The sequence below is a fragment of the Sapajus apella genome, unplaced genomic scaffold (assembly GCF_009761245.1).
Source record: "Sapajus apella isolate SASKATOON/1434 unplaced genomic scaffold, GSC_monkey_1.0 scaffold11, whole genome shotgun sequence".
NCBI classification, from domain to species: Eukaryota; Metazoa; Chordata; class Mammalia; order Primates; family Cebidae; genus Sapajus; species Sapajus apella.
In genome coordinates, this window is record NW_022436951.1 from 41,865,135 (window position 1) to 41,884,526 (window position 19,392).

The 19,392-nt window shown below is 55.7% G+C and overlaps 2 protein-coding genes and 1 long non-coding RNA gene across 8 annotated transcripts in view; 1 reads left to right on the forward strand and 2 right to left on the reverse strand.

The window, feature by feature from the left end:
- Positions 1-355, reverse strand: part of EXOC3 (exocyst complex component 3) — a 28,148-nt gene extending 27,793 nt beyond the window's left edge. For 2 of the 4 annotated variants that reach the window (XM_032279190.1, XM_032279187.1), the window contains exon 1: positions 257-355. The gene's annotated coding sequence lies outside the window, so the exon portion shown is untranslated. Of the gene's footprint in view, positions 1-69; positions 89-241 lie in introns of those variants that run through there. The other 2 variants (XM_032279188.1, XM_032279189.1) reach the window with 2 other exon arrangements.
- A 2,764-nt stretch (positions 356-3,119) lies between these two features.
- Positions 3,120-19,392, reverse strand: part of AHRR (aryl-hydrocarbon receptor repressor) — an 82,230-nt gene continuing 65,957 nt past the window's right edge. For all 3 annotated transcript variants that reach the window (XM_032279192.1, XM_032279191.1, XM_032279193.1), the window contains 6 exons: positions 17,800-17,929; positions 16,746-16,882; positions 13,068-13,267; positions 8,555-8,616; positions 8,137-8,278; positions 3,120-7,214 (listed from right to left, as the gene is read on the reverse strand). In XM_032279192.1, the coding sequence (XP_032135083.1) occupies positions 6,200-7,214; positions 8,137-8,278; positions 8,555-8,616; positions 13,068-13,267; positions 16,746-16,882; positions 17,800-17,929 (1,686 nt within the window). In that variant the 3' untranslated portion in view covers positions 3,120-6,199. The remainder of the gene's footprint in view (positions 7,215-8,136; positions 8,279-8,554; positions 8,617-13,067; positions 13,268-16,745; positions 16,883-17,799; positions 17,930-19,392) is intronic.
- LOC116552434 lies at positions 8,272-9,660 on the forward strand. Its single transcript, XR_004269376.1, has 2 exons — positions 8,272-8,691; positions 8,724-9,660. It is a non-coding gene; the product is annotated as an uncharacterized LOC116552434 (long non-coding RNA).

The following is a 19,392-nucleotide window of genomic DNA, read 5'->3' on the forward strand; positions in this document are numbered from 1 at the left end:
CCTCCGCCGAGGGGACACCTCCGCCGAGGGGACACCTGCGCCTGGGGGACGCCTCCGCCGAGGGGACACCTGCGCCGAGGACACTCGCCCGAGCGGGACACACCACGGGGTGCTGAACGGCCTCCCCGCCCTCCGGGCCCCGGCCCGGCCTCCCCCTACGCGCCCCCGCGGAAGCCAGAGACTGGGAGAGCGAGGATGAAAGACGGCGACCACCGCCCAGGGAGCCGAGGGCCGTCGGGACCCGCAGCTGCCTCACCCTCTACGCCGCCGCCGCCGCCGCCTCAGGAGGCCCGCCCGGAAGTGGACGGCGCGCGGGAACTTCCGCTTCCGTCACGGCGCCGGAAGGACGAGAGCCGAGCCCTGAGCGCGGGACTCCGAGGCGGCGGCGGCGGCGTGAGGGAGCGGCGGGTCCCGAAGCGGGACGGCGGACGAGGCCAAGGCTCCCGGCGGCCGGGAGGCGGACGGAGACTCCGGTGTCACGCGCAGGTGCTCAGGGGCTGCGTCCTCAGCGACAGGGTGGGCCGGGGAAGCCCGGCGCTCGGCGGAAGCGGGCCCGGGGACCTGGCCGGAGGCACCGTCCTCCACCTGGGCGGGAGCGGACTCCGGAGGGAGGGAGGCACCGGCGCGCCGGCTCGGAGAACGGACGCCGGGCCTGGCTCCTCCGCAGACCTTCAGCGCGCAGGTGAAGGTCGGCACTGCGGAGGTAGCAGCAGGACGTTCAGGCCGCGGGGACCGCAGGCGAGTGAGGGGGACCCTGCGTGCAAACGCGCGCGTGACGCGCACGCGGGCGAGTGGGGAGTGGGGCCGAAACAGCGCCACGTGCGTGGGAGGACACCTGAGGCGTCACGAGCGCGGTCAGAGCGGGAGGCGCTTCTCTCCTGCGCCCTGTGGGGATGCGACGTTTGCTATACTGAAGTTCTTAACTTTTTTTTTTTTTTTGCGGCGGAGCTTCGCTCTCGTTGCCCAGGCTGGAGTGCAATGGCGCGATCTCGGCTCACCGCAGCCTCCGCCTCCCGGGTTCAGGCAATTCTCCTGCCTCAGCCTCCGAGTAGCTGGGATTACAGGCACGCGCCACCATGCCCAGCTGATTTTTTGTATTTTTAGTAGAGACGGGGTTTCACCATGTTGACCAGGATGGTCTCGATCTCTTGACCTCGTGATCCACCCGCCTCGGCCTCCCAAAGTGCTGGGATTACAGGCGTGAGCCACCGCGCCCGGCCTTAAGTTTTTAACTCTTATAGGACGTATTTTTTAAATCCGCAAGTGAGAAACCAAGCCACACACTGCGGGAAAACCTTGTCAACACCTGTAACCGACAAAAGATTGCTACCCAGAATAGAAACGGAACTCCTGCCAATTAATCCAAAAGGGCAAACAAGTGCAGCAAGAAATGGGTAAAGACAAGAGCCTTTGGCTCCGGGGAATGAGCTGCCTCCCTTGGCCTTCCTGAGGGAGACCTTGTCCCCGCACCCCCCTCACGGGGCTCAGCTCAAGCCTTTGAGCCACGACCAAGGTGTCTCCACCCACGCCCTGCTGTGTTGTCACTCAGATCTCACGGTGGCAGTGCTGCCTCCCACACCCGCCGTTCAGCTCCAGCCCTCCATATGTCCCGCATAAAACTGCCCCAAAGACCTGGGGCACTCCCAACCCCAGCTCTGTGCACCTGCAAAGTCCCTCCCTGCGTCACAGAGTTGACAGGGTTCTCATGGTTACGTTCAGCTGCCTGCACCCCTTCTCCTTGCACACACCGCACAGCACACACCTGCAGACACCAGCTCTGGGACACCACTGACGTTTGCACGTGTTTTCTCCTGAATGTATCCCCAGCACTGGCACAGGGCCTGATATTTAACAGGTATTAAAAATTCCTGAATGAACAAAACACACATAAAACTGCCGTTTCATCCCTTCAGAAGCCCAAGACTGAAAATGTCTGTCGACACAGGTGCCAGGGCTGGGTAGGGTCGCAGCCTGGGAGATAGAGAGGAAGGAGGGAGACCAAGTGGATGAAGCCCCTCTTCTGGGCAGCGCCTAGTGAGATGAAATTGCATGTGTCCAGCAATTAGGCTCCCATCTATGATTCCAGCACTTTGGGAGGCTGAGGTGGGCTGATCACATGAGGCCAGGAGTTTGAGACCAGCCTGGCCGACATGGTGAAACCCAGCCTTTACTAAAAATACAAAAATTATCTGGACGTGGTGGTGGATGCCTATAGTCTCAGCTACTCTAGAGGCTGAGGTGGGAGAATCACTTGAACCTGGGAGGTGGAGGCTGCAGTGAGCCAAGATCATACCACTGTACTCCAGTCTGGGCGACTGAGTGATACTCCATCTCAAAAAAAATAAAAAATAAAAATTGTGTTCATCCTAACTCCACACAGGCTCACTCAGCAGAAGCCAGACTGGGGGTGAGGAGTGAAAATGTGGGAATTCCGTCTGCCTGAGGAGAGGGCATGGGGGGAGGGTATGGAGCCACAGATGGGAGGGCTGGCCTGGTCCCCAGGGAGGACGTGGGAGTCTTACACCAGTGACCGGGACAGGTTTGCTGACCAGCTGCAGGTGCAAAGGAGGCCTGGCAGGGGCTGCTAGGACTCTCTGAAGGTGCCTGAGAGGAAACAGAAGCTCAGTTCCCTGGGCCTTGGGCTGCCATCTGTGCTTGAGGAGGCCCCAGCACTTTTTTGATGGCATTGGGGGAGCAGGGGGGGTGTCTGGCCACAATTTGCCTGGGCCAGTGACCCCTCACCCCCTTCCCATGGGCCTGTCATGCAGGCCCTGTCCCAGGCAGGGTGGGCGCCACCTGGCCCCGACCCACAATGCCCTCAGCCCTACCTTCCTCACTTCACGGGTCAGGTCTGGGGCGTCCCGAGAGCACCTGGTAGGGTCCCTAACCCTCAGTGACAGGGAAGAGGGGCCCAGACCGTCTCTAGAAGCAGTGCCACTGGGCGGCAGCAGGGAAACGGCAGGCACTTCCTCCTCCTTCAGGAGGCTTGTAGCTCTAGAGTTTTTATTTTTATTGCTGCCTTCTATTTAGTGGTGAAAGGCTGCTTTAGAATGTAAATTAACCAGCACACCCTTTAAAGGAAATAAAGTGACTTCATTAGGAAAATGCAGACATTTCAGTATGTTAAACATGTACTAGCATGTCATATATTTTATATCAATATTGATATTTAATACAAACCACAGTACAAAAAGTATTTGAAAGCTTCCTAAAGGCACTGAGAAAGCAGTAGAGAAAGCTGCATTTATAGTGCAAAAGTTTTAAAAATTCAACAAGTTAGTCTAGGTATTGAAAACTTTTTTCTTCCAGTAGAAACTGCGACAATATAAAATATAAGCTGTATTTGTCACCTCCCTTCCATCCCATTCCCACATTACACTTGACTTTAAAACTTTTTCAGCTGTAGGCAAAAGCTACGTAAACAGAAAAACATGAACCTGTGATGAGCGCCAACAAGAGAAATGACCACACCCGTACCTTCTGTGTTCTATTATCTTCCCCAGTTTTCCAAGAGGGATGTGGCTATAAAATAACAAAAGTGCTGACGGGGAGTTTTTGTTGCCACTGAGGAAGGGACGTTGGACACCCTGCTGGCCCCAGGCACTCAGAGCCATAGCCTCCTGTGGGGTACCCACACCACAAAACCTACAGAGCTGACGCCTGTGTGCAGAGCGCAGCGTCAACACAGCATGGGCTGCACAGCAGCCATGGCTATGCAATCTGTCACCGGGAGGGCCTTGGATGGGGTTGTGTCTGAAGGTCTGGGAGGTGCAAGGCAGGACGTGGTGAAGGAGCCTCCTGGGCAGGGGCTGCCGTCTGTGCTGCTCTGACAGCACTGAGGGCCCTGGCTACAGTCGGCAAATGCAAAGCCACGTCTGATTCCATCTTTGGGGCCTGGTGTTTCGCCCGGTGACAGCCATTGGTTCCAGGACACTCGAGCCCTGTGATACACATGCAAGACTGTCAGTCACTGAGCTCCCTGCCCACCTCAGCCCTGAGACTGGAAGGGCAGCTGCCACTTGGGACCCAGGCAGCACCCGGGCTGAAGGGAGCTGCTGAGGGTTGAGCTCCAGCCCTCAGGACAGGGAACCCAGGAGTGGAACATGCGTGTTGATCGATACGTTTTCAGGGATATGGCACATCTGATTTTTAATTATTTTTTGTGAGACAAGTTATTGCTATGTTGCCCAGGCTGGTCCTGAACTCCTGAGCTTAAGTGATCCTCCCACCTCAGCCTCTCAAAGTGCTGGGATTATAGGCATGAAGCACTGCGCCTGGCCTGCGGGTCTAATTATTAAGGGTCTTTTCATGATCAGGAAAAGAATTGGGCACTTGGTTAGAATAGGAAGGAAGTGGGAAGCTTCTGAAATACCATCCTGGTCTTAAAGCCATAAATGCCCAGAGACCAGAGGTGTGCCATGCTCAGTATGAGAAATGAATAAAGAGGGCTCTGTGCAGTGAGGGGCCAAGGTGGGAAGTAGGGGCTGGTCCTCACATGGGGTCCTCATGGGTGCCTGATCCTGACAGGTGACTGGCCCTCAGGTGGCTGGTCACCCTATGGCTGGCCCCTGGGTAGCTCTGTCCCCATTGTGAGTCTAGGCATCAGGTAAGGGAGAGATGGAAGTGGAATGCCATGAGCACATCTCATGCCCACAACAGCACAGCACCAAGGTCACCTTTCAAAAGGCACCCTGTGGCTAAGCAGAGTGGCCCCTTGGCAGGGCTTGGGAGTCACAGGAGACCATGTTGGATCTGTGACTCTGGGCTCCAGTGGTTGGCCTTCCTCTTTCAGTTCTGGGAAGAGAGTCTTATCCCTATCCCTGCCACGTGGGGGCAAACTCTCCCAGAACCAGGCTGCTGAGGGGTGCAGGTAACTGGCAATGGGCAGAAAACCCAGTCCCACCAACCAAACCTGGGTTTTGACAAAGTGAAGGTGCATTTAACAAATGGCTTCACCATTAAACCAGGGGCTAAACACTGACACTCTAAAGCCACCAACAAGAGGGGGAGTCCACGCAGGAGGCAGAATGCGCAGTGCGATGGGATGGTGGGTCCCTTACCCCGAGGGCTTTCCCAGTGGAGCTGACGTCCCTGAGGAGAGGGGCCTCGTGCCACGGCTTCCTCCTGCTTGGTGGCGACTTCTACACCCTGATATGATGCCTGTACCAGCGGGGTGCAGCGTGGAAGAAGCCTGAACTGTACCATCAGCTGTAATTTATCTCAGGCTGGTGGACCGGTGACCTTCACTTTCTGACTGCTTTTGTATCCAGATTTCCTATCCTCAGAATATATTGCCTTTATAGCTGTTTTAATGCTATTAATACTTGTCCGTAATTATTCTCCAAGAATGGCCGTGGGAACCCTCATCTGAGTGAAGTATAGAGACAGCCAGACAGGGAGAAAAACCCCACAGACAGCGCAGTCACCTATGTCTTTTCTCTACATTGTGTGTTTCTTCGTACTTCCAGACTCAGGTCTGTGAACTCTGTATTACATGATGTACCAAGAGGCAGATTAGTAAGACCATCCGCAGAGACCCACTAAGAACACGGGAGATGTCCAGAAGGCACAGGTGTTACCCTGTCCATTTCTAGTCCACACCTGGCCTCAGTCTCTGTCCTGGTGCCACGGAGCACCTGCCGCACAACGTGGGGCAGTGTGGGACCCAGCACTGCCAGCCTCTGCTGCCTGGAGCATTCTAGATTCCTCCATGAGTGGGCTCACAGCCCCTTTTTCCGCGAGGTGTATTTCTAATTTGCCGGGTGCTGGCCTCTGCAGTGCACTGCAGCGACGGGCTGACACTGCCTGCATAGCACAGGCCGGAAGCTGCAGGTGGTCAGAGAGGACCGAGCTAGAAGCGCCCCCCCACAGCTTCCCTGACTGTGGACTTGGCAGCAGTGGGACGGTGCTCCCTGCCGCTCGGGCATGACGCTGTCCAGCCGTGATCGCTTTATTAAAGATTTTAATTCCTCAAAGAGAAATGCTGTCACGCCTGAGTAGACTTAAGGCCAGTTCGCATTTAAGAATGGCTGAGATATTTTATAAAATTTGGGATACGCTGCTGCGTACGCTGCACACAGACGAGGGGACTGCGCATGTGCAGCTCTGAAGAGCATTTTTTAGGAAGGTCTCTGGCCTGACCAGGTGCAGGGGGCAGCCCAGCCACTGGCGCATCTGAGCTTGGACGGCGGTCACCGCGCTATGGCAGGAATGTGCACTCTGAGGCTTGGGGTGGGACCAGCATCGCCAAGGCACTTTTGGGAAACATCCCAGGCACCCTTCCCTGGCTGTAAGTGGCCCACTGGGGTGAGTCCAGCGGCTCGCGCTTGACCACAGGGGCGGCCTCAGCAGCTCTGCAGGCGCAGTGCGGCAGAGAGGATGATTCGCCTCGGCCCCGCGTGCAGAGCTGGTGGGGAGGCTCCAGCTGGGGAAGGCTGTGCGTGGGTTCCAGGCGCGTGCAGTGCGCAGGGTGGAAAGGGGCCAGCTCCCTGCTGCGCCCTGCAGTGGCCCTGCCCTGGGGCTGAGCCCCCAGCACGCCATGCCCAAGGCGTGCAGTGTAGACCTGGTGCAGGGAGTCTGGCTCTGTCTTCAGGGGCATCCTGGTAGGGAAGGTGACCGGACGGCTCCTGTCCCCGGCCTCCAGTCCCCACACCTGGCTGGGCACGCAGCCATGGGCAGCACCTTCAGACCCAGAGTCCTTCTCCATCTTGATGGGCACATCTAGCAGCAGCGTCGGGCGGCACAGGCCCCCCGGAGGCATCTGCACGCCTCGAAGCTTCATGTCCTCTGTGGGATAGCCCCTCGAGGCCAAACGCTGAGCTTCAGGCTGAGGGTGCTGCAAGCTCCCCTGGGCAAAGTGGCAGAGGGGAGGGTGCACCTGGTCCTCACTGACATCCCGTGAGGCTCTGCTGGTCCGGATGGCGTGGGCACTGGGGGACGGGCTCGGTGGCTGAGAGATGGGCAAGTTCCTGAATGTGCCCGAGCCACTGGCATTGAAAGTGCCCTGGACACACGGGTAGGGCAGGCAGGAGCCGTGGGATGTGGGGCGCAGGGAGAGTAGGCCACTCTGGCTGGGCTGCAGCTTCGGCCGGGCACCATCCTCACTGCGCCTTCCTGCCGTCCAGGGCAGGGGCTTTGCTGGTCCCGGCGTCTCCCTCCGCCCTGTAGCTCCAGAGGCCCTGCTCAGCACCCTCTGCTGCTCCTCCTCCCTGTCCCTGCAGAGAAAAGATGCCCATTTGACAGTGGCTGAAAATACTAGGTCTGGCCACCTTGGGTGGGGGTCTCCAAGGGAGGCTACTACATTAGGACGATGCCAAATCTGCTGGGGCTGCTACAGCGACCCCACACCGCACCATCCCCTCTAACCCACCCAGCAGCCCAGGAGGCCGTGCCAGCACCCCCCACCCCTGCTCCATGTGCCTGGGGAGAGTGAGGAGGGCCCAGGGTGGGGAAGGGCACAGGCTTCAGGGAGGGGTCCCTGTGAGGCCTAGGCCGCCTGTGCGGTGTCAGCCGCACCAGTCAGTAGCTCTGAGGGGGGGAGGGGGCTGTGCAAATGGCCCCATGGAACTGCAAAGCAGAAAGCACCGTGTCCAGCAGTTTCTGTGGCCAGGCTCTGTTGCTGACCAACTGGACGCTGCATGACATTAGGACTGGCACTGTGTGACTGTGAGACAGTGACCTGGAAGGTGGGGAGGGGCCTGCGGTGCACAGCTGGGCTGGTCAGGAAAGGGGGGAGGCCCACCTGGGCAGCAGGCAGGCCCTGGAGAGGGAGGGGGAGGAGACAGGACTGAGCAAAGGCAAGCTCAGGATGGAGCCGGGTGACCCAGGTTCTAGGCGACAGGTGAGGGCTGGTCCCAGAGCCCGGGCAGCTCGGCCAGAGCCCACGGGGCATCCTCAGCCCCAACATCCCTGGACTACTGCTCCCTGGGGTCAGTCCCCAGCGACACGCATGACTTCCAGCCGGGAAGCTGTGTGCACAGCTCCACAGGGAGCAGGGTCAGCTGTGGCTCGCATGGTGGTCAAGGCTGCCATCATCTTTTTCCCTTTGTAATCAGTCTTCCCACCCCCTTACTTTGGGCCTCCACAGTGACCTAGGAAGCTGCCGGGCCTGGGGGGGTGCTGCCTAGCACCACTTACCTTGAGGTCCCCTTGGGGTCGAGGACAAGGTCAGGGTTGCCCCGGAGGCACAGGCATGGGGCTCTGGTGGGAACCTGTGCCCATCGGCCAGTGTCAGTCTGTTCCCTGAGCACCAAAATGCTGCTTTCTCTGCTGCTCCTTCCTGTTGGGGTTTGGGGGGGGAGGCCGTCACCGTGTGAGCTGAGGAGCTCCTGGACGACCGCTGCATGTTCTCAGCAAGGCAGGACCCATTGGGCTGCTTAGAAATGCACACATCAGAGCCCAGGACCAGTGCTTGTCCACAGCAGGACAGACATCGAGTCTGCAAAATGGCTTTTCCATGGAATATGTCACAACTCCACCGGGCAGGGAAGCTCTCCAAGAAGCAGAAACACATTTTACCCATGTGGAAAAGATCAGACAGAAATGTTCTAAGTACCTGCTGAGTAACTGGGTTTTCCATGCAGTTCCGATTCGCACAGACTCGTGGTGGCTTTTACTCTGTGAAGAACACAGATAACAGCAAGATGATGTGTGGATTAAACATGCATCGAAGGTAGAAATTAATAATGACAGGTATTGCTGTCACACCCAAGCGGTGAAGACAGAAATAACTCACTCTTGTTTAATTCTTTATAGCCTGGAAAGTTATTTTCTCAGTTATAGATTTACTGAAAATCATGTCACTTTTCAGGCCAATGAAGGGCTCATGAATTTGCTTCAGAAAGTACAAGGATAAAGTCATAGATGATTTTTAGAGCTGATGTCGTTTCCTGGAAGGCCAGAAAGAAAATGCAGTCCAGTCTCCTGACTCCAGGTAGTTGTGCTCTAGGAAGTGAACACTGAGGTTGTGAGGACCAGCTCACGTTGGAAATGTGTGTGTGCCCTCATACACATCACGGTGATCCGAATCTGAAATCCTAACAGCTCACCCTGGTACATTCTATTTCCTTTTGTTTTTCAAAAGAGAAGCGTCAAGTGGCGCTGCCCCACCAGCGGGTGCCAGAGTTGGGTTCAAGCCCAACTGACTGGCCCCCCGGCCACGCCCACGAGCTGCCCTTCTCTCTGTACTCTGGGCACCTCCAGGAGAGCCAGGACCAAAGTCTGGGCAGGAGCCGTGTCCAGCACAAGACTCACCGTGCCCCATGTGTGTCAGTGTATGGCTGCAAGGCACAGGGTGTGTTGATGTGGGGTCCCGGTGAATTACAGTGAGCAGAGGAATTCACAGAATGGGCTTCAGGAACAGCAGGATCAAGATCATGTCACAAAACCCCTGTGGGAAAAGCTGTGGGAGACTGGGTGGCTGCTGGGGGCCACCAGAGGTCATAGGGGGCCACGGCGGCTGCTGCCACTGCCTCGGGGCTCTGGTTCTGCGGCGTGCACCTTGCATCTTATACCACTGTGGTGCTGAGGGCTGGCGGACCGCAGGGTGTATCCTGGAAGCTGGCTTCTGAATCCAGCTCGGAGCACGGTGGTGAGAATTCCAGAAGCCTTGGGTGGGTGGGAGTCAGCATTCTTGGCTTGGCAAGTTTTCTTCTCCCTTCTGAGTTTTAATAACGTGTGTGTCGAGCTGAAGTTGTGTGCCAGCTCTATGTGCCTTGCGCTCCACCCCGCCCTCATGACCCCACAGGGGGCTGGGAGTCCAGGCCGCCGGAAGAGAGCTGTGACCCGCGGCCCCACACCTGTGCTTGTGACTGCACACCTGCGCTCCACCCCGGGACGACCAGAACAGGGCTGTGGGCATGCAAGGTGCGGTGGGGCCAGGCCTGCCCTGCCCGGCTCTGACACCAGGGGGCTTCGTCCCGTCTGCTTCTAGGGCTGGGAACTCACAGGGAAGACCAGGCTCGCAGTGTGCACCTTCGATATAAAGAAAGACCAAGCCAGGTAAACAGCGGTCCAGGATTTGTGTGGTTGCTGCAGGTGCAGGAGGACCTGGGCCAGAGCCCTGCGGGGACCCCGGGCTTTCTGTGTGTCGGTGTCGCATTCACTTCTTTTCCCTTTAGAATTCTGTGTTTCTCCCCTGCACTTTACATTTCCATCCTTTAAGAAGTTACATAAACTTAATTGAAAACCTTCCAGAGGCCACGTGTGGTGGCTCATGCCTGTAGTCTCAGCACTTTGGGAGGCTGAGGCAGGTAGATCATGAAGTCAGGAGATCAGGACCATCCTGGATAACATGATAAAACCCCATTTCTACTGAAAATCCAAAAAATTAGCCAGGTGTGGTGGCATGCACCTAGAGTCCCAGCTATTCGGGAGGCTAAGACAGGAGAATCACTTGAACCCAGGAGGCGAAGGTTGCAGTGAGCCGAGATTGTGCCACTGCACCTCCAGCCTGGACTACACAGCAAGACTCCATCTCAAAACAAACAACAAAAAACCTTCCAGAGATCTGTGGGCCTCGGCAGGCTGGCTCGTGTCCCGGCCGTCCCCGAAGCTGCCCTCTGTCCTCCCTCAGACAGCAGCAGTGAGGTGGGGCTGTCAGGGCCCAGGCAGAGGCCGCTCATGAGCAGAAATGAGTAACGAAGGCGGAAACCAACACGGCATTGAAAGCCTTCAAATTGCTGCTGCTGCCGCCAGGCTGGAGAGCTGTGTAAATGGTTATCTTAAAGAGGCCAAAGGTGAGGATGGAAGTCACGCCCACAGCGGAGAGTGCTGTGAGTGCTGGCAAGGTGCCCTTGGGGCCTTCGGTCAGCCCTGGACACTGAGCAGGGGTCCCAGAGCCTCCAAGGTCCTCCTCTGCAGCCCCTTGGGGTGAAAGGGCCCCCAGCCACATCCTCTGCATCTGGAAGTCAGCAGGTGTGTGATGGGGTCTCCCAGAATCTCTGGGATCTGATGGGCAGAGGGGCTCAGCAGCAGGTCCTGGCGTTCCCACAGAAGGCACAGGTGTGAATACAGAGGGCGAACTGGCCTGCCAAAGGTGCCAGGAACGGGAGGGACAGCAGTGTGGTGGGTGCTGCTGAACCCCAGATCTCAAATGCTCAGGAGCCTGGATTCTGACAAGGTCAATCAAGATTGCATCTAAAAGAATGAAATTTAATGCTAACAAAAGTTAAGGAACGCAGGTAGAATCCAAAGTCAGACTACAAGGCAACCCACATCACTGCAACTTAGAATCGCCCTAAGGTGCCTGCGGCAGCTGGCGCATCAATAAAGGCAACTCTCAAAACAGGGTGGGGACGTCTCCCGCAGTCCACACTGCTCCCCCTACTGCAAACGTGCCCCCAGCGCTGGCCATGCACAGAGGAGAAGCGTAGAAATTAGGAAATATCTGGAAACCAGAACCGGGGGCAAGGTAAACAGAGCAGAGCGCACTCGGCCAAGATAGGACGGTGCCAGTGCCAGGCAATGAGATTCAAATCACACCAGGATGAATCTGCTCTCGAGGCTCTGTCTGAACCCAGCAATGTTTTGTGTGTGGGGGTTTGTGCAGCCTCAGCCGATCACTCCTGGGTGCTATGGCAGAGATTCCCACTGGGATGCGGAGCTAAGATTTCCTTCCTGCTCAGTATTTGCTGCCCACAGAGCGGGGAGGCCATGAACAAAGTGGGCTGCCCAAGAGCAGCTGCAGGATCGCAGCACAGAGGGGTGGAGGAGGATAAGTTGGGTGTCTTCGTTACCAGGCCTGGGTGCCGTGCTGAGAGGCTGAAGAGGACAAGCCAGGTGTCTCAGTCACAGAGCAGGAGCACCTGGCCAGCAGCCAAGGGCCTCAGGGAGCTGAGGGCCAGGGTGCAGGGCCAGCCAGGACCACCCCTCTGCCCTGCACTCAGCCCCACCCCCATCAGGCTGTCCCAGGAGGGAGCAGTGACAGGAGCAGTGACTGTCAGACCCGACTGAGCTGAAGTCGGGTCTCTGGCATCCCGGCTGCCCCAGCCCCACGTCACTGGTGTCTTCCCTACAGGTGGGATACACAGTTTCTATATACACGGCATTTACATCTCTCCCAGCACACAAGACAGCCTTAACGCAATCTAGGAAACTACAGGCACGAATCCCCTAGGGCAGGGGTCCCCAACGCCCATGACACAGATTGGTACCATCCGTGGCCTCCAGGAGACAAGCTGCACAGCAGGAGGTGAGCGGTGGGCCAGGGCACTGCCTCCCGTCAGCTCAGCCGAGGCATTAGATTCCCACAGGAGCTTGAACCCTACCGTGAACTGCGCATGGGCGGGCCCCAGGTTTCAAGCTCTTTATGAAAATGTAATGCCTGATGATCTGTCACCGTCTCTCATCACCTCCCCCCTAACTGGACCACCTAGGTGCAGGAAAACAAGCTCGGGACTCCCACTGATTCTACATTACGCTGAGCTGTATAATTATTTCACTATATATTACAATGTAACAAAAACAGTAATAAAATGCATAGAAAGTAAATGTGCTTGAATCATCCTGAAACAATCCCCCTACTCCCAGTCCATGGAAAAATTGTCTTCCACGAAACTGGTCCCTAGCACCAACAAGGTGGAGGACCAATCGGGTGTTTTCTATTTTGGAAAGGCTGAGAAAGCACTGGGTAGGACTGGGTTGGCCAGGGACGAGGACAAGCTGGAGGGGCAACTGTGCCACTGACCCTCCGTCTGCCCACCAGGGACATATTTATCTGGTATCTCTTGCAGCCAGGAACAACCTCTGCTTGTCCTGGACAGACTGTGCGAAGAAGCGGCAGCTGAGCAGTGGAGAAAGGCAGAGGCCACAGCCAACCTTCCGTCCCCTTGAGGACACAGGGTCAGGGCGCTTATTCTGAAACTGGTTCCGTAACGGCGATTTGGGAATGAATCAAAACAGGCAACGTTTGGTGCCAGTTTGCAAATACGAGTATGAAAACATTTAATCTCATCGTTGCTGCCTGGGTCGTGTAATGACTTTAAAAACAGAACACTTGTTATTTTATTACTGGCTGGAAATGAAGAAAGAAGACACCCACGTGGCTGTGAAGGGCGAGTCTTACTCACTTTGCATCCATGGGCGCCGCAGAGTCAGCCCTGGGCTTGGCCCTCAGAAGCGCACTCCTCATTTTCATCTCCGTTGCGGAGGGGAGGAGAACTGGGGCCGCAACGCAGAACAGCGACAGCCGCGGTGGGAGCACCGCCCCCGAGGGCGCCTTCTTCTTCTGTCCAAACAGGAATTTTAGTTTCCCTTGAAACTGCATCGTCTGGTGTTTTAAAGACAGAAAGGAAGGCATGTTCACAAAGTGCCCCAGCAAGGTGGTCACAGGACACAGAGCTCAAGAGCACCATAGCAGCTGGAATTGCAGGGAGGCAGCTCACCGTCAGGGCTCAGGACAGCAGAGCTGCAGCTGCCGAGCTGTGACCCCACGGCCTGCACGGTGATTCACGGGTTTCTCTGGAGTTGCTGCGATCGCCTCTAATTGACAGGTACGTTCCCACATGTGCACTCAATCATGCTCATGTGTGCGCCACTCCCCCCCCCGCAGGTGGGCGTGAATGTGCACCTGCTGGACCTGCCTGCCACCCACCCACAGTCAGGCCACTGGCCAACCCCCTGGCAAGAATCTGCAGGAATGGATGATCTCCGAGCACTGTTTCAGCTTTAATGTTCCATTTCCAAATTATTAATCCTTCATTTTAATAACATTTAGGCACAACTTGATTTTATTTATCTAGGGCGTACAGTGTGACTTTGAAAGCCAGCAAGTAACCTAGGAGTTTGTTATAAAGGAAAATAAAATATCTCTCTACAAAAGAAAAGCTGATGTATAATTTAGTTATTTACCAAGGGCCTTCAGGGTACTCCTGCCTTCCATGGAAGGACGACCCCACAATGTGGCGTCACTTTCTCTCTATCCTTTTTTCATCCATCTATCTTTCCATCCATCCACCTATCCACCCAACAATCCATCTTTTCATCCATCCAGCCATCCACCCATCCATCCATCCATCCCATCCATCCACCCATCCATCATCTTCCCATCCATCTATCCATCATTTTCCCATCCATCCGCCCACCCATCCATCTACCCACCCATTAATCCATCCATCCATCCACCCACCCGTCCATCCATCATCTTCCCATCCATCTATCCATCCACCTTCCCATCCATCCACCCACCCATCTATCCATCTTTACATCTATCCATCTACCTTCCCATCCATCTGCCCACCCATCCATCTACCCACCCATGCATCTATCCATCCACCCACCCATCCATCCATCTTCCCATCCATTCACCCACCCATCCATCCACCCACCCATCTATCCATCTTTGAATCTATCCATCCACCTTCCCATCTATCCACCTACCCATCCAACCATCCACCAATCCATCCATCCCCCATTCATCCATCCTCCACCCACCCATCCATCATCTTCCCATCCATCTATCCATCCACCCATGCATCCATCCACCCACCTATCCATCCACCTACCCATCCATGCATGTTTCTATCCATCATCTTCCCATCCATCTACTTTCCCATCCATCCATGTTTCCATCCATCCATTCATCCATCCACCCATCCATCTATCGGTGTTTCCATGCATCTGTTATCTTCCAATCTATCCATCCATATTTCCATCCATCCATCTTCTCATCCATTCACCCATCTGTCCATCCATCCATCCACCCATCTATCCATCATCTATTTAGCCATCCATCCACCCATCCATGTGTCTACCCATCCACCCATCCAACCACTCACCCATCCATCTGTCCATCCACCTATCTGTCCATCTATCCATCTATCCATCTTTCCATTCATCCATCCACCTTCCCATCGATCCGTCCATCCATCATCTTCCCATACATCCATCCACTCATCCATCTGTCCATCCATCCACTGATCTTCCCATCTATCCAACCATCCATCCATTCATCCATCCTTCCATCCGTCCATCCATCCATCCACCCACCCATTCATCTTTCCATATGTCCATGGATTTATTAAACAAGTAATAAACACCTACTACGTAGCAGTCACACAATTGGTATGAGGGATTCAAGGCAGGAGTGTGTTGGGAAATGTTTAACACCTAGCTCTCCAGGGGGAAAATTCCCCGATAAGCACTGTTTACCAATTTCTTTAGTATAAATATTCCCAACGTGGCTGATTTCAAGCTCCCAAGTAAACTTCAACCGAATCTCAAAACTAGCATTTTCACAGTTGGCCCTGTGGGTGGCATGAGGGAGTTCCCATGACACCTGCTTTGCCCAGCCTGTACCACTCAGGGTTAAAGCTGGGAAGAGCTGTGGGGTTGTGCAGGGTCTTGGTGTGGCTATATTTCAGCAGCTGCACAGTAAAATCCTTCCAATTTTGTGTCATCTAGAAATAAGATTTTTTAATTAACCAATAATTGGCTATATAATTTTTTTAAATGAACAACAGTCCATAGCCAATAAAAGTTATCTTAATGTCCACAAAATTTAGAACAAAATACCAAAATTAAAGCCTTTATTGTCACTATCTACCTTTATAAATAAAAGCTGCGCCCTGGGGCGTGTGTGTGGTAATGGACCTGGGGCCTGCGGAGAGCTGGTCCTTCCACAAGGTGCCCAGTGGGTGGGAAAGACACAGAAACATGCAGACCCACAGGTGCCTCTGCCGTGGGGATGGTCTGCACCCGAGGTCCCCAGGACATCATGGGTCCACAAATGGGTGGAAAGCTGAGCCCAAGGGGCCTGCCCTGCTAGGGTGCTGAGGTCAGAGGGCCTTGTGGCATTGAATTGCAGCCAGGAGTACAGCAGAGGCCACCACTGGGGCTCTCAGGGGCCGTGACCTGGGCCTGACTGCTGTGACCCAGGGCATGGGGGCTGTAGAGAGGCAGACGCCTCAGGGGTCCGAGAGGTGGGCAGAGGTCTGGGACAGGGTGGGAAGTCTTTGCCCTGACATGTCTGAGGGGGATGACTTCTCTAATTCATTGAGGAGCTAGAAGAGGAAATGGTCAAATAGCAGAAGTAAAAATCTTAAGTATCTGTTTGCAAGAGAAGAGGGTAAAACCAAAAAGCTCAGCAGAAGCTGTGGGCTCAGCCACTCACACCAGCCACAGCTGGAGGCTCTTTTTTTTTTTTTTTTTTTGAGAAGAGGACCCACTCTGTCGCCCAGGCTGGAGTGCGGTGGCTCCATCTCAGCTCACTGTAACCTCTGCCCGCCCCCCCCCGGTTCAAACTATTCTCCTGCTTTAGCCTCCAGAGTAGCTGGGATTACAGGCACGTACCACCATGCCCAGATAATTTTTGCATTTTTAGTACAGACAGAGTTTCACCATGTTGGTCCGGCTGCTCTCGAACTCCTGACCTCAAGATCCGCCCACCTTGGCCTCCCAAAGTGCTGGGATTACAGGTGTTGAGCCACCGTGCCCAGCCTACATAGGGCACGTTTTAAAAGATATTTTAATAAGTTTTAAATAAAGGTACAGGAGTATAAACCTACTGCAGAGTTTTACATTTTCATCGACCTGGCTCGCCCACCACAGCAGGCCTCAGGGGTGACTCATCAGGCATCCCCTCGTACGCCCAGAGGCGTCAAGGCCACACGCTGCCTGCCCAGCCCTCACCTCTCCACCAGGGACGTGTGGGTTAATGACCCCACCTCCTCTCGCCCTGTTTCCTTCCATGCCAGGGTGGAACGCACCCCAGATGTCAGGAGCCTCCTGCCAGGGACCCATGCACTCACCAGGAAGCCTGAGGTGCTGTCTAGCAGGCAGCGCACACGGCAGACGAAGCAGCGGGTCAGGAAGGCCGAGTACTCGGTGGGCACACCTGCACCCCACTCCTGGGCCCTGAGCAGCCTCCCCAGGACGGCGTCATCTCCTGTAGGCCACAGGGGTCAAGGGGCGTAGTGGTGGCAGAAGCCAAAGTGCAGGGGCCAAACGAGCGGCAAACACACCATGGTTCTCCTGCCAAGGTGGTGGAAACCCTATTGCTGCGCACCCCTCCCTCCTGCCCCCAGCATCCCTCTAGACGTCACTCGGACAGAGTTTGCCTTCATCATCCTTTGCCTTTAAAAACATTGTTTTTAGTACATGTGCATGTATGACGATCCACCAATGGTTTCATTTTGCTTGTTTTTAGCTTTATGAAAGGGTCTGCATGTCGTCGGTGCCTGGCTCTGCTGTTTTAAGGTAAATCATGCTGTCCCATGAGGCTGTGGTGGAAACTTCCGCGAATTATTTTAGGCCTCTGTGGATCTGTGTGAGGACCAGGGAGCTGCCCTCTGCACAGGTCCCTTGGGCAGACGCCATCTCTGCAAAGCCCCACGCCTACAGGGCTCATCTTACCAGTCGGGGCCACAGGGTAGCGGGGGGCAAGCCCTGTGCAGGGGGTCTCTGTAAAAAGGGGCAACTGACTGAACAGCAACAAACTTCAGGGGCTTTTTTTGGATAAATCTAGTATGAAGCAAAGAAACTTCCTGGCAGACATGAGACTTGAGGGGAGTTAGCAAAACAAGAGGCCAGGACTGCAGCTCACGGCGAGGCGGCAAGAATGGCGGTGACCTCAAGCTCAGAAGAGCCCAGGAAAGCAACCAGGAGTGAAGCACTCAGGAGCCACACAGAGCTGGTGGCGGCCCAACCAGAGGACGGGAGGGACATGGGAGGAGGTCTCTGAAGAAAGGTGAGATTCGGCGCTAAGGTCAACGTGGAAGGCAGCGCACACCAAGAAGGTGCACCAGGACATTTTCCAGAGGCATCAACGTGCTATGTGACCTGTTCTCGGTTTTGCTCACCCACCTGTCTCTGAGGGCGGGGGCTGCCCAAACACCACCTGGGGAGGGTCCATGGCCCAGTGCAGCTGCCGGCGGAAGTCCTGGCGGTCGTCCACGTGGATGTAGTCATAAATGTTCTGGTGCATTACGTCCGTCTGAAATATTGCAACAAGGTTATTTTAGCCTTTCCCCAAGTGGCTTTGCACACTTCACTCCATGGATGAGTTTCCCCTCCGCTTGTCAAAGCAAGTCACAGCCATGGGGAGAGAATCCCACCGAAAAGACAGCGCTTGGCCCTGGGCCCCCACGCTCCCTCCTGGGAAGATGCCTAAGTTGCCTGGAACACCCGCCCACCCTTCTGCCAGCCCAGTGACACCCACATCCAGCCTTCGGGGGCAAGGGGGAGGCTAAGAGATGAGCATCTTCTGGGCTGCAGACATTTTGGGGCCAAGACATCCACCTTCCTGGTGACTTGCCCTCTTTGTGACTCTGTTTCTCGTCACTTCACATCTTACAGTCGGCAATTCCCTTCATCCTGACACCCAGCCCTCAACCTCTTCCCACTTCCACGATGCCTCCAGGACCTGCCAGTTCACAGGCCTCTCTCTGGTCCTCTCTCCTTCCTCCCGCTCAGAAGCAAATCTGGGCCCTGGCACAGAGACTGACCCTCACAGGCACCCGGGGTCCACGTCTGGCGACAGAGGCTGATGCTGTGGGCCAGGAAGACTGACTTCAAGATGGACCCGACTGTCACCACTGCCAGTGAGTGTGTCTGAGCCTGAGGAAGGATGGCTATCCCAACACTCTCTTCCTTCTCGTGACTGAAGGATATCAGGCGTCTGCACCTGAAGCCTGGCTCACCTGGGTCACCCCCCAAATAATTAACCCTGCCAGGGACTGCTAGTGACCTCAAGAGTCTTTCAGGGTGACCTAATTCTAAGTGACATTTATTATCATGATAATAACCAAGCGGTTCCTCCTAACTGGATGCGAAACTCCTTAAGAATCAAGCCTTTAGAAGATGTAACTAATAAACTCACACTAAAGGGATGAGAAACTTCAAGCAGCCTCATGGCAGGACCTGCGGGGCTCCCCGAACAAGAAGAGAGACAGCCTCAGGAGGGCAGAAGGAGGTGGCCCTCCCTGAAGGGGCTGGACCCTCACCGCCGGTGGCCCCGCTGCCCCCTTCTGTGAATGCCCTGTCATGGAAGGCGGTGGGCAGAGGAGTCCAGAAAGGAGGGCAAAGAGCTGCGAAACGGCTGCCACCTTCCATCGGTGCTGGCGGGCCAGGGGCTACGGAGGGGAACGTGAGGCCGAGGGCAGACACCCCTCGAGGCAAAAAGGGCCGCGCCAGCCTCCTGCCGTGCACGCCCCGGCGGCTCCACCATCAGTGCCTTCCTAAGGACTTCTGTGACTGGAGGGTAACAGGCCAAAGAACATGCGGCTGATGAGTCACCACCAAGAAAACACCACCCAGGTGTGACCACAGGGCACCGCCGGCACCCGCGAGGCTGCAACTGCCTCTGAGTCGGGGCCGCCCTCGCCCTCGGTGTGGGGGCTGGTTCTGTGCCGCCGACTGTATATAGAGGGAGGGTGCCTGCCAGGGTCCCCCTGCCCC